The sequence below is a fragment of the Corythoichthys intestinalis genome, chromosome 3, assembly GCF_030265065.1.
Source record: "Corythoichthys intestinalis isolate RoL2023-P3 chromosome 3, ASM3026506v1, whole genome shotgun sequence".
In the NCBI taxonomy this organism is placed as follows: domain Eukaryota; kingdom Metazoa; phylum Chordata; class Actinopteri; order Syngnathiformes; family Syngnathidae; genus Corythoichthys; species Corythoichthys intestinalis.
The window spans coordinates 59,401,376-59,415,461 of record NC_080397.1 but is presented as its reverse complement, the minus strand read 5'-3'; the positions used below and the strand labels follow the sequence as shown (position 1 = coordinate 59,415,461).

Below are 14,086 nucleotides of genomic sequence, written 5' to 3'. Positions count from 1 at the left end.
CACCATTTGTGTACATTACAAAATCATTTTAACAATTCTGTTTATCCAAAGGTGGAGGCAGCAGAGCCAAAGGTCATGTGGTTGTCAGGACTCCACATCCCAGAATCCTACCTTACTGCCCAAGTTCAAGCTACATGCAGAAAAAATGGTTGGCCTCTAGATCTTTCCACACTTTACACTGAAGTATCCCGCTACCGCGAAGAGGAAGAAGTCTCTGACCGACCTGCGCAGGGTAATGGTCCGAAACACTTCACATCGTGTGTCACTAATTCAACTTTAGTGCGTCTACAGTTAAATTGGAGCCTTCCTTGAAAGCGTTCATGTGCCATTTCTTTCAGGCTTTTTTGTGTCTGGTTTGTACTTGGAAGGAGCTGACTGGGATATGGAAATGGGCTGCCTAGTAAGGAGCAAACCAAAGATTCTTGAGGTGCAGCTGCCTATTCTCAGGGTCATCCCCATAGAGATGCAACGCCTGAGGTTACAGGTATACAGTGTTGTGCATGAGCGCGTTCAATGAACGATCGTTCATGAACACGTTCATATTTTGGGCGAACGTGAATTGAACGCATCATATTTCTGTCTCATGACCGTTACTGTGAACGCGCTCATTCTAGCGGTTGTGAGCGGTGCGCATAACTTCGTTCATGAGTTCATCACATTTAGAGCCTTACCGACAAAACTGCATATAAAGCCATAGGCTAAAAACACACAATAAAAAAATTAACCTTAATAGCGGAAAATTATCCAACCTGGCAACCCAAGCTGCCAGTCACGGCCGTATTGTTTAACCAAATACATCATCACAACAACGGCAGCATGGACACAGAAGCTGGCAGCTCTCGAAACCCGGCCCGCTCAGAGCAACTTTCTACACAGTACCAGCATTTAAAAGAGTTTTACGAAAAAGTCAGTACCGACCCGGATGGCAAAAATATAATGTTTACTTGTAAACTTTGTCCACCTGGATTGAAGAAGACCGTCCGTACGTCGGTAAGTCTTTAGCCAACCTTAAACGGCACATCGAAATAAAGCATGCGACAAGCCTTGCTAGGTACAGTGCCTTGCAAAAGTATTCGGCCCCCTGAACCTTGCAACCTTTTGCCACATTTCAGGCTTCAAACATAAAGATATAAAATTTTAATTTTTTTGTGAAGTGGAACAAAATTTATTGGATAATTTAAACTTTTTTAACAAAAAACTGAAAAGTGGGGCGTGCAATATTATTCGGCCCCCTTGCATTAATACTTTGTAGCGCCACCTTTTGCTCCAATTACAGCTGCAAGTCACTTGGGGTATGTTTCTATCAGTTTTGCACATCGAGAGACTGACATTCTTGCCCATTCTTCCTTGCAAAACAGCTCGAGCTCAGCGAGGTTGGATGGAGAGTGTTTGTGAACAGCAGTCTTCAGCTCTTTTCACAGATTCTCGATTGGATTCAGGTCTGGACTTTGACTTGGCCATTCTAACACCTGGATACGTTTATTTTTGAACCATTCCATTGTAGATTTGACTTTGTTTTGGATCATTGTCCTGTTGGAAGATAAATCTCCGTCCCAGTCTCAGGTCTTGTGCAGATACAAACAAGTTTTCTTCCAGAATGTTCCTGTATTTGGCTGCATCCATCTTCCCCTCAATTTTAACCATCTTCCCTGTCCCTGCTGAAGAAAAGCAGGCCGAAACCATGATGCTGCCACCACCATGTTTGACAGTGGGGATGGTGTGTTCAGGGTGATGAGCTGTGTTGCTTTTACGCCAAACATATCGTTTTGCATTGTGGCCAAAAAGTTCAATTTTGGTTTCATCTGACCAGAGCACCTTCTTCCACATGTTTGGTGTGTCTCCCAGGTGGCTTGTGGCAAACTTTAAACGTGACTTTTTATGGATATCTTTGAGAAATGGCTTTCTTCTTGCCACTCTTCCATAAAGGCCAGATTTGTGCAGTGTACGACTGATTGTTGTCCTATGGACAGACTCTCCCACCTCAGCAGTAGATCTCTGCAGTTCAACCAGAGTGATCATGGGCCTCTTGGCTGCATCTCTGATCAGTTTTCTCCTTGTTTGAGAAGAAAGTTTGGAAGGACGGCCGGGTCTTGGTAGATTTGCAGTGGCCTGATGCTCCTTCCATTTCAATATGATGGCTTGCACAGTGCTCCTTGAGATGTTTAAAGCTTGGGAAATCTTTTTGTATCCAAATCCGGCTTTAAACTTCTCCACAACAGTATCTCGGACCTGCCTGGTGTGTTCCTTGGTTTTCATAATGCTCTCTGCACTTTAAACAGAACCCTGAGACTATCACAGAGCAGGTGCATTTATACGGAGACTTGATTACACACAGGTGGAATACTTTTGCAAGGCACTGTATCTGCGACTGCGAGCATGTGCGATTAAGAAAGAGACGGCAACGGTTGGCCAGAGCAGTACCTCTGCCACCCAAATACCGCTAACAGCATACCAAAGTGGCCCCGTTTTCTGTCTCTCACAGCCGCAGCTAGACAACCTAGTTCTGCAGTATATTGTGGCAGCACAATAGCAGCAAGGTTTTGCTTATGCTTATGAAAATATACTGTAGATAAAAGCTGTAGAGTTGCTATTGTGTGGACTGAATGAGTGGCAGCAAAGCATTATGGAAATCCCAGTAACCTGAGGGCTGCCCCCTCACTGCTAGTGTTAACCCTGGTTGGACAAGGATTTGAAATTGAATATGAAGATGAATCTGACACATAGTTTCAGTGTTAAAAAGGATACATGAATTGCTGTCTGTGGTTCTATATGGACACTGCCAATAATAGCTTGCAACAATTTTTGGCGAACAAAAAGAACTGAACTACAAAAGTTCATTTTTTGGAACCATGAACTTTAGTTCAAAATTTTGAATTATGAACTATGAACTGAACAGTTCATTTTAAAATTTGTGGACTGCAATTTGAACTAGTTCATGTAGAAAATGAACTTTCCCAACACTGCAGGTATATTCATTCATCTTTGTGTGACGGGTCACAATATCAATGTGGCGGGTTGCAGCTCTCCATCACTGGCGTCCCAAATTTGCATCACAGAGGCATTTTTTACAAACGTCCCTGCAACACAATGTGCAAAGGAGGGACACGGTGGTCGCGTTCACAAGCACGTCTGTACTGTACTAACACATTTAATTCAATTTTATTTGTATAGCCCTATATCACAACAAGGTTGTCTCAAAGGGCTTTGCAGAGCCAATATGATACACAGTCAGAAACAGTAGATGAATTAAATAAAGTCCAAGTCCTGGGCATCCCTCATCCTTAGACCATCCATGTCGCCAAGGAAAAACTCCAAACACCCTTTGGAAAAAATGAGAAACCTTGGGAGAACCACAGTCGGAACGTGTCATTCCGTGCATGCGTTAATTGCGTCAAATATTTTACGTGGTTAATTGAAAAAATTAATTACCGCCCGTTAACACGATAAATTTGACAGCGCTAACTTTTACACAACCTGTTTTATCCTAATGTTTATTTGTTTCTCCACAGAATACATTGCGAACACCAGTGTACACTACATCACTACGGAGGAATGCAATGGGCGTGGGTTTGGTTTTTGAGGCTGATCTGTTCACTACACAACACCTCTCACACTGGGTGCTCCAGGGTGTCTCTTTAGCTCTTAATACTGACTAAAACTAGGGATGTCCCGATCCGATCTCGTGATTGGAAATCAGGACGATCGTGCCATTTTTCAGAAGATCGGAATTGGGTAAAAAGGATCGGATTTTTAATTTTAAAAATTATGTTTTTCTGGTTCATGCTCTTACAGCCTTTCACCCTCCATCCTGCTCTCTTCTTGGTCAGCAGTACCCTGGAGGTAGCTATTTCAAGTGAAGGGAATAGTTACCTTTCTCGCACACACCATATAGACCCTACTCACCAACGTCACAGAATGACGTGTCGCTGTATCCGGCCGCCATATTGTCCGTCATTGTTTATCCGTATTCTCAATGGTTTCAATTTGTCGTGCAATTTATAGTGCAATTCACGGAAGCCCGGGTGCTTTCAGACGCTGTAAACTCATTGGATGCGTTGCATAAAAGGCGTTATGTGGAAAAACTTCAGTTTATCCATTCGCCAGATCCATATTTGATGCCTAAATCGATATTTTTCGACCCGCTGTATTCGCCGTCTCTGCCTGACATCTGCTACCCTGATATCTACAACTATGTTGTCCACAGAAACTCAGCCTATTCTCACGGAACTTTGAAAAACTTTAAGAGCAGCACTCTAAGCAACATTACCCCGTGTGACCCTTTACTTTCAATTTTCTAAAATGGCGACAATCAATTAAAAAAAAAGTTGACTGCGATGGCCGACGCTTCAAGGATAGGTGAATATCGGACTATTTTTTCAATACAATACGCAACAACTGTGTCTGCCTCATTTGCAGAGAGTCGCTGTTTTCAAAGACACGCTGACATGTACGACAACATTACAAGGAAGATACGCAGCGAGAAATTATAGCAACTTGAAGCTAGTTTAATTTCACAGCAGCAGTATTTAGCAAGAACCTGTGTGTCGAAAGAGAACGCCACAAAGACGAGACTGTTGAAATTATGAATTTAAAAAAATAATAAAGCAAATGTGACACACAGAAGGGCTTGCTAAAATGTGTTTAAAAATATTGTTCTATGTAAATCAGCCAAGGTAACCCATGCATTTTTACCACACCAAATCTGGCCCCCTTTGCAAAAAGTTTGGACACCCCTGTTTAACTGATGATCCGTAGACGAGGCCAGCTTCTTTCACTTGTTACCAGCTAAATATTATTCAAAAAATAATGATGGTGGAAGAAATAAGCATCTTGAATTTGAAACTATGTTTTCGGCGATTAGCCTCGCAATTATCTTAATTGTGGTTGTCAGCCCAAAACCCTCAAAATATATATTTAATGCATCTTACCAGGTATAAAATGACTACTACGTAGTCTGTGGTGATCGTTTGGTGCCCAGTTTTCTCGTCGAATTGCAGCAATCCATCTCGCTCTCCTCTCCGGGTCTCTCGGAATACGGTAGAACTTTAAGTCTCTCCGTCTATCTTCTCTGTTACTGCTACCAACCGCCACACACGACTTCACCATTTTGATTATTAACATTAATGAACAGAAAAACACGCCATAATAGGAGGAATTTACGTAGCGGTAATGCGTAAACGTGACAAGCTGACGGAAAATATGGCGCGGAGGCGTGGTCGTGACGTCATGTGAGTAGGGTCTATAACTGTTTGCATTACACTAACACACTTAATATAATCAATCAGGGAATAGTTTCGTTTCTCATATGTACTGCAGGACTGTTTGTACTACTCTAACACACCTAATATAAAATAAATAGCACTTACACCATAGTTTAATGAAAAGAAGCATAATAGATACACAACGCCATCTTATGACAGAAGCCTAACATGTGCGTCACGAGCCAGATTGACGCACCAACTCTCGCAATCAGTTCTCCCAGCCACTCCAAGACAAAGAATGGGGCGCTCTATCCTAAAACAAGTAGCATCTTGCCCAGCCAGGATAACAAGTTGATTGCGGGCGCTTGGGACGTCAAGACCAGCATCGGTCGCTGCGGCAACCACGTCCTAGCCACGAAGGACGACGCACGAACCCAACCGGCCACAGAGGGATGATTCCAAGACAACACCCAGCCACACCTTCGGCACGGCTCACTCCACCACAGCTTTCAAAAAGACTGGACCCTGAGATAACAAACGGTCGCTGCTCGGTAACATTTCCATGTAGTCGTTGTTTTGACGACCCTGGATCCAGAATTTACTCTCCATTGTCTGTTTTGCCTTGTTTTTTGACCACTGTCAACGAATAAATTGTCAACCTGTGTTCGGTGAGTCTTCTTCAGACTTTTGGAACATGGGAGTCAGTACAAAGGGTTAACACAGGAGGGGAACGCGCATAATTTTGGATCCTCCCGGTTCACCCACGGAGCGGTCTCAGCGGAGCACCGTTTCCGTGCGGCTTGGCCGGGAGACTGAATTGCTTCACAAGTTAACGATGTATGAAATAAACATGCTTTTTGGTGTCATATACATTTTAAATGTGAAATAAAAAAACTTCTACAAACAACAGTTTTCAGATTGTGACTCTCCACATGATAAATCATTCAATTTTACTTGAAAAATTAGACAAATATGGTGTTTGGGGAGCAACAGGGGACTCGGTGAAGTTATTTAACAGGTAGGGAATAATGTGTACAAATACAGTGCTGGCCAAAAGTATTGGCACACCTGCAATTCTTTCAGGTAATGCTCAATTTCTCTCAGAAAATGATTGCAGTTCAAAATGCTTTGGTAGTAATATCTTCATTTATTTTACTAGCAATGAAAAAACACAAAAGAGAATGTGAAAAAAATGAAATCATTATCATTTTACACAAAACTCCAAAAATGGGCCGGACAAAAGTATTGGGCCAGGAGGCCCTAAAACAGGCCAGGTCTAATTATTTATCTTCTATTATAAATAACAGCTCCAGTCATCCAAGAATACTTTTTAACACTATTGACTCTGTTTTAAACACCCCACTGTTTTGACCGATGTGTCAGCTGCCACTTGTGAAGAGTTTCTCGCTTTCTTTCAAAACAAAATCTGCAACTCCGGTATCTCATCGGATAACAAATGTCCACCAGAACTTCTCAATGTGTTTAAGCAATTTGATCTCATTTCATTATCATATCTCACCGAAATAGTTAGAGGCATGAAACCCACTAACTGTCCCTTAGATGTCATGCCAGCTAGCAGAGGCGTAGCAAGGGGCCCCAGGCAACATGGGGCCCTTTGAGCATGTGCAAGTAAGGGGGACAGTTGGACTTGGGGCAATAGCATACAGTGGTACCTCTACATACGACCACTTCGACACACGATCTTTTCGACATCCGACGTAAAATTTGAGCCGCCATTTGTTTCTACATCCGACGAGTTGCTCGAAATACGACGACATGACAGCACTGCAAACGAACGCACGGTGGATTTTCTTGTGTGAGAAATCAACACAGTTTTCAAAAAAAGTTGATACAGTTGGAGAAACGAGGAAAAAAGTGATGCTTACCTTTGAAATGAAGATGCAAGTTATAGAAAAATATGAGCTTGGGGTGCGCGTCCCTGAACTGGCTCAACAATACAGCTCCATGGTCCTCTTCCGACCACCGTTCGCCACTATTTATAAGTTAAGGTGACAATTATTATTGTGGTAACATTGCCAAGGAAATCGCCAGCTTCGTCACGTTTTCATCATTTATTTAAGAACTTATCCAACACAAAACGCCCATTGTCTTAAGCAGTTGACTGCTCTCACGAAAACGAAAGTATTATCTCTACCGCACTGACCTATCTCACTGAGACGTCAGCTTCGCGGTGCGTTCAGGGACAGTAAAAAGTGTCCGCCATATTAGAATCCGATTCGTTACATTATTTACAGGAATAATTATTAATTATTCTTCTTGTTATTATATTATTCTGAATTATTTATTTATAACTTATTTGTTTTTCTATGTTTAATTGCCATTTGTAACAGTGGCAGCAGTATTTATTAAGAATTTAGTGTATGCTTTTAGGCTTTGGAACGAATTAATGGAATTATAATGTATTCCTATGGGAAAATCCTGCTCGACATACGACCATTTCGACTTACAAACAAGGTCCTGGAACGAATTAAATTCGTATGTAGAGGTACCACTGTATTTTAATAAAAGTCTAATAACGCCTCGCTCTCATAGAGCGCTTTTTAGGACACTCAAAGTGCCCCCCCCCCCCAATGGCGTACCGCACGCAGGCTATTTTTAGACCGTGACGTCGCATCGTAAAGCGGAAGTAAAGCCGAAGTGGGACATTATAGACCCGCCCTCGCATAGACCCAACGTAAAAAGTGCTACTTTTCGCCGGTAATCTTTCAAAAGCGAACATGCCGATCACGCATTGCTTTTTTGGAACTTGTAGAAACGACTCTAGACATTACGACCATGAAGGATGTTTTTTTCATACGTTCCCGGAAACCAAAAACTGTGAAAACCGAATCAACTTGCGCGGACTTTAACACCAGCTCGGCGAATCCATTCGCGTTTCATATCCAGTAAACATTATGTTGGGTTGGCATGGTCTTTCAGAGGACAAAGAGGTAAGCCATTTTTATATTTTTACTTATTTTTTTTAGCGTAACGTTGTGCCGTACTGCTTCTGTCTGACAATGAATGACCTGAAAAAAAATACAATGGTATCTGACTGCCACTGTTACCGTTTCTGTTGTATATATATATATATATATAAAAACAACTTTAGTAAGGGGGAAGTGTAAATAAATTATAGGATTAAGATGTGTTATCAATAAAAAAATTAAAAAGTGTTCGTTGGCTGTCACTGAGTAGCATTTGCGATCGCTACACAAAGTTAACTAAATTACCCCCAAGAACGGTAAGAGACGTAGGACAACCAGAGGATATATAAGAAAGACAGGGCTGATGGTATAGGATAGCTTGTTGAAACCGGAGAATGTCATTGTCAGTCGCGTCGATAAAAAAAAAAAAGCTAAAGCTATGCTTAGGTCGGCTCGTTTTTTTCGTCTTTTTCAGCCTTCGACACTAAAGCCATCTCTTTAACTGAACATTTTTATGTTCTTCCACATCTATGCCAGTCAATTTGGCGCCAGGCACATAATTTTCTGAGAGAATTGGTAGATTTAGCGCTGTAAACATCTCCTTCGTACACGATTTCCATTCATTTCCTATTAGGGACAAACGGTGGCTCGTCCTAGTTTTGTCCCAGCTTAGCAACTGTAGCTAATGCCATGAATATTAATGAGCGGAAGTGACGTGTTGCTTGCGGTACGCCATTGCATTATTCATTCATTCCACACTCAGTGGATGTAAGCTTTCTATTGTAACCACAGCTGCCCTGGTGGAGACTGACACCTTCTGAAAAATTCCCAGATGAAAACATATAGATAAAGTTTTATTGTAAAAGGCACATCAGAAAATGTACAAATGTAATCTGGTAACAACAACAAACATAAAGATAAATAACATAACTAATAACTAAAACATTTTCTGCACACATTTGCCTTAATAAACAAAATGTACTTCAGATCATTATTATTATTATTATTGTGCTTAGTACACATACCTTTACACATACCGTATTCTACTGACGAGCTGGTAAGTTATATTGCTTTTACTTAATAAGGATAACAGTCTGGCACAGAAGTGAATCATGTACAGTGCCTTGCAAAAGTATTCGGCCCCCTTGAACCTTGCAACCTTTCGCCACATTTCAGGCTTCAAACATAAAGATATAAAATTTTAATTTTTTGTCAAGAATCAACAACAAGTGGGACACAATCGTGAAGTGGAACAAAATTTATTGGATAATTTAAACTTTTTTAACAAATAAAAAACTGAAAAGTGGGGCGTGCAATATTATTCGGCCCTCTAGTGTTCATACTTTGTAGCGCCACCTTTTGCTCCAATTACAGCTGCAAGTCGCTTGGGGTATGTTTCTATCAGTTTTGCACATCGAGAGACTGACATTCTTTCCCATTCTTCCTTGCAAAACAGCTCGAGCTCAGTGAGGTTGGATGGAGAGTGTTTGTGAACAGCAGTCTTCAGCTCTTTCCACAGATTCTCGATTGGATTCAGGTCTGGACTTTGACTTGGCCATTCTAACACCTGGATACGTTTATTTTTTAACCATTCCATTGTAGATTTGGCTTTATGTTTTGGATCATTGTCCTGTTGGAAGATAAATCTCCGTCCCAGTTTCAGGTCCTATGCAGATACCAACAGGTTTTCTTCCAGAATGTTCCTGTATTTGGCTGCATCCATCTTCCCGTCAATTTTAACCATCTTCCCTGTCCCTGCTGAAGAAAAGCAGGCCCAAACCATGATGCTCCCACCACCATGTTTGACAGTGGGGATGGTGTGTTCAGGGTGATGAGCTGTGTTGCTTTTACGCCAAACATATCGTTTTGCATTGTGGCCAAAAAGTTCAATTTTGGTTTCATCTGACCAGAGCACCTTCTTCCACATGTTTGGTGTGTCTCCCAGGTGGCTTTTGGCAAACTTTAAACGAGACTTTTTATGGATATCTTTGAGAAATAGTTTTCTTCTTGCCACTCTTCCATAAAGGCCAGATTTGTGCTGTGTGCGACTGATTGTTTTCCTATGGACAGACTCTCCCACCTCAGCTGCAGATCCCTGCAGTTCATCCAGAGTGATCATGGGCCTCTTGGCTGCATCTCTGATCAGTTTTCTCCTTGTTTGAGAAGAAAGTTTGGAAGGACGGCCGGGTCTTGGTAGATTTGCAGTGGTCTGATGCTCCTTCCATTTCAATATGATTGCTTGCACAATGCTCCTTGAGATGTTTAAAGCTTGGGAAATCTATTTGTATCCAAATCCGGCTTTAAACTTCTCCACAACAGTATCTCGGACCTGCCTGGTGTGTTCCTTGGTTTTCATAATGCTCTCTGCACTTTAAACAGAACCCTGAGACTATCACAGAGCAGGTGCATTTATACGGAGACTTGATTACACACAGGCGGATTCTATTTATCATCATCGGTCATTTAGGACAACAATGGATCATTCAGAGATCCTCACTGAACTTCTGGAGTGAGTTTGCTGCACTGAAAGTAAAGGGGCCGAATAATATTGCACGCCCCACTTTTCAGTTTTTTATTTGTTAAAAAAGTTTAAATTATCCAATAAATGTTGTTCCACTTCACGATTGTGTCCCACTTGTTGTTGATTCTTGACAAAAAAATTAAATTTCATATCTTTATGTTTGAAGCCTGAAATGTGGCGAAAGGTTGCAAGATTCAAGGGGGCCGAATACTTTTGCAAGGCACTGTAGCATCTTATCAGTTTGGCTGATCAGTGTGTATGGTGATTCTAAACACTAATTTAATGTTCTAGGTAACATCTTTATGGATGAATAAATGCTAGCATGCTGCAATGCTGTTAGCAAACGCTAACAAGCTAGTTACAACAAGTCAAGGCAGTTAATTGGTTTAGGTAGGGTGACCAAACGTCCTCTTTTGCCCGGACAAGTCCTTTTACGTAGTATCCTTGTCGTCCGGGGGGTTTTATGAATTCATAAAAATGTCCGGTTTTTATGATTTTTCACAGGACCTATTTGAAGAGAATCCCTCCGGCCGCTGGGTGGCAGCGCCTGCCTATGATGACATGGCTCCTAGTAGTAGGGAGGGAAGGAATAGTTCTTGTTTTTGTTGGTAGTTTACCCCTATCATGAGGCATTACCGCCACCTACTGGGTTGACGATTTGGCTATAACTCCTGCCCAGTTGTTAAGTTTTTTTACGATAAATACGTATATAACGGCAACTGTTGACTTCTGTCGGAGCTTTGACTGTAAAATCCCGTTTGGTGTCGCATCATTGCGCTGCCGATGATTGTAAACTTTTATAGCAAAGTTTGATTTTTGCCTCAGCTAGCTATCAGTAACCTAAACCACGCGAGGCATTATGGGAAACCTAGTTTTTAACTGCTACGTTTGTAAACATGCTGGTTGAATAGTTTGTCAGTTTGTTTCGGTTATTGTTTGTGTGCAATCTAGAACATTGAATGAGAATATCAATTGAATGGGAATAACAATTCGTCAAGGACAATTGTCATGATAGTAATTTATAAAAATGTTTAGTTAGCACATAGCCTAGGGTGACCAAACGTCCTCTTTTGCCCGGACAAGTCCTACTTTCATGCAGTATCCTCGTTGTCCGGGCGGGTTTTATAAATTCATAAAAATGTCCGGTTTTTATGATTTTTTTTTTTACGGGACCAACTTGAAGAGAATTCCTCCGGCCGCTAGGGGGCAGCGCTTGCCTGCGATGACGTTACTCCTACTAGTAGGGGCGGGAGAAGTAGATCTTTTTTGTTGGCAGTTCACCCTTTGTTTCATGGGGAATTACCACCATCTACTGACGGTTTGGCGAGAGCTCAGACTACAGTAAGGAGTTCAATAAGTTCTAAAAGACGTGGCTCCATACACCTTTCTGTAAGTTTCTCCTGTTAATGTCGATCACGTGTCTTCTGTTGTACATAGGGTTATATGTGTTCACAGAGATGCAGTATATTGTATGAGTCTTGTGATTGTTCTGCGTTAGTGGTTGAATGCTAGTATAGCTAAATAGCTGTGTTGCTTATGAGTTTTTTTTTTAAGATAAATACGTATATAATGGCAACTGGACTTCTGTCGGAGATTTGTACTAGTGTAATCTGTTAAATCCCGTTCGTTGTTGCATCTTTGCGCTGCTGATGGTAGTAAACTTTTATAGACCCTACTCACGTGACGTCACAGCCACGCCCCCGCGCCATGTTGTCCGTATACTCGTCATGTTAATGCATTAGCGCTTCATAAATTACTCCTATTATGGCGTTTTTCTGCTCGTTGACATTAATAATCAAAATGGTGAAGTCGTGTGTGGCGGTCGGTTGCAAAAACAGAGAAGATAGACGGAGAGACTTGAAGTTTTACCGTATTCCGAGAGACCCGGAGAGGAGAGCGAGATTGACTGCTGCAATTCGACAAGAAAACTGGGCTCCAAACGACTACTACAGATTATGTAGTAGTCATTTTATATCTGGTAAGATGCATTTAATATATATTTAGAGGGTTTTGGGCTGACAACCACAATTAAGATCATTGCGAGGCTAATCGCCGACAACATACACTCAGACGTTGTGAATGAACTACCTGAAAATATATAATTATAAGGGGATAATAAGACAGTTGTCATACAATTAATTTACAATTTCACTATTGAGGTCAAAAGCCAAAAAATAAATTCAACTAGGGACAATCTGGAGTAGTGCTATCGCACTTCATATTTATTACATATTATATATGTATTAGTGCTGCAATGATTAATCGATTAACTCGAGTATTTGATTTAAAAAAAATATTCGAATTAAATTTTGTTGCTTGGAGTATTCGTTTAATTAAAGTGGCGTTTTGATGGTCGATCGGGTCCGATCACGTCATTTTCAAAGTATCGGAATCGGCAAAAAAATATCGCACATGCCTTTTTTTAATATATATATATATTTTAATTAAATCGTTTTCTAATTGTATTTAACGTTACAAACATATTATGTTACACTCATCCAGAGTCTTTAGTTTCGGCTTAAGGTAGGGTTATCAAATTTATCCCGATAACGGCGGCAATTAATTTTTTTAAAAATGTGTCACGTTAAAATATTTAATGCAATTAATGCATGCGCCGCATGACCCTCTCACTCATTGTCGCGCTCAATCTGCAATGACGACGTTTTACCTATATAGAGAGATAAAAGGCAGCGCAAAATGAGGAGAGTGAATTTTGGCAGCCTTTGGAGCCTCTTTTTAATTGGCTAAAGCCTTGCAATCCCTCTCCCTAAAATTAGAAATATCATGGGAAGCAATGTGGGGAAGCAAGGTGGCAATTGATCTTTCTTAACACCTTATGTTATTTCCTAACGCAGAAAAGATATAGCAATTGGTAGCACGACGCACAGTCATGGTTCCACTTCCCATCATGCATTTGGGATGGCCACAGTATCATTTACTGAAAGCTCAACAAATACACTAGATATTTAGTCACAATATACAAAGTCACAAGTCTTTCTATCCGTGGATCCCTCTCACAGAAAGAATGTTAATAATGTAAATGCCATCTTGAGGATTTATTGTCATAATAAACAAATACAGTACTTATGTACTGTATGTTGAATGTATATATTCGTCCGTGTTTTATTCATTTTTTTATTAATGCATTGCCAAAATGTATATGATCGGGAAAAATTATCAGGAATGATTGGAATTGAATCGGGAGCAAAAAAAGCAATCGGATCGGGAAATATCGGGATCGGCAGATACTCAAACTAAAACGATCGGATCGGGAGAAAAAAAACAGGATCGAAACAACCCTAATTTATAGCATTTAAGCTAGCGGACTTTTTCTTTGTAAGTTAGCCAATTGTTCTTTTGTTGGATCCTCATTAAAAAAAAAAAAATATATATATATATATATAGCGTTTGAGACTCAACTCAGGTATTGCAATTTT

General features: G+C 40.8%; 1 protein-coding gene across 3 annotated transcripts in view; it reads left to right on the top strand.

Annotated features, from left to right (window-relative positions):
- LOC130913269 (dynein axonemal heavy chain 10-like) overlaps positions 1 to 6,090 on the top strand; it is a 130,626-nt gene extending 124,536 nt beyond the window's left edge. For all 3 annotated transcript variants that reach the window (XM_057831735.1, XM_057831736.1, XM_057831734.1), the window contains 3 exons: positions 52 to 232; positions 339 to 484; positions 3,510 to 6,090. In XM_057831735.1, coding sequence (XP_057687718.1) covers positions 52 to 232; positions 339 to 484; positions 3,510 to 3,656 — 474 coding nt within the window. In that variant the 3' untranslated portion in view covers positions 3,657 to 6,090. The remainder of the gene's footprint in view (positions 1 to 51; positions 233 to 338; positions 485 to 3,509) is intronic.
- The last annotated feature ends 7,996 nt before the right edge of the window (positions 6,091 to 14,086 follow it).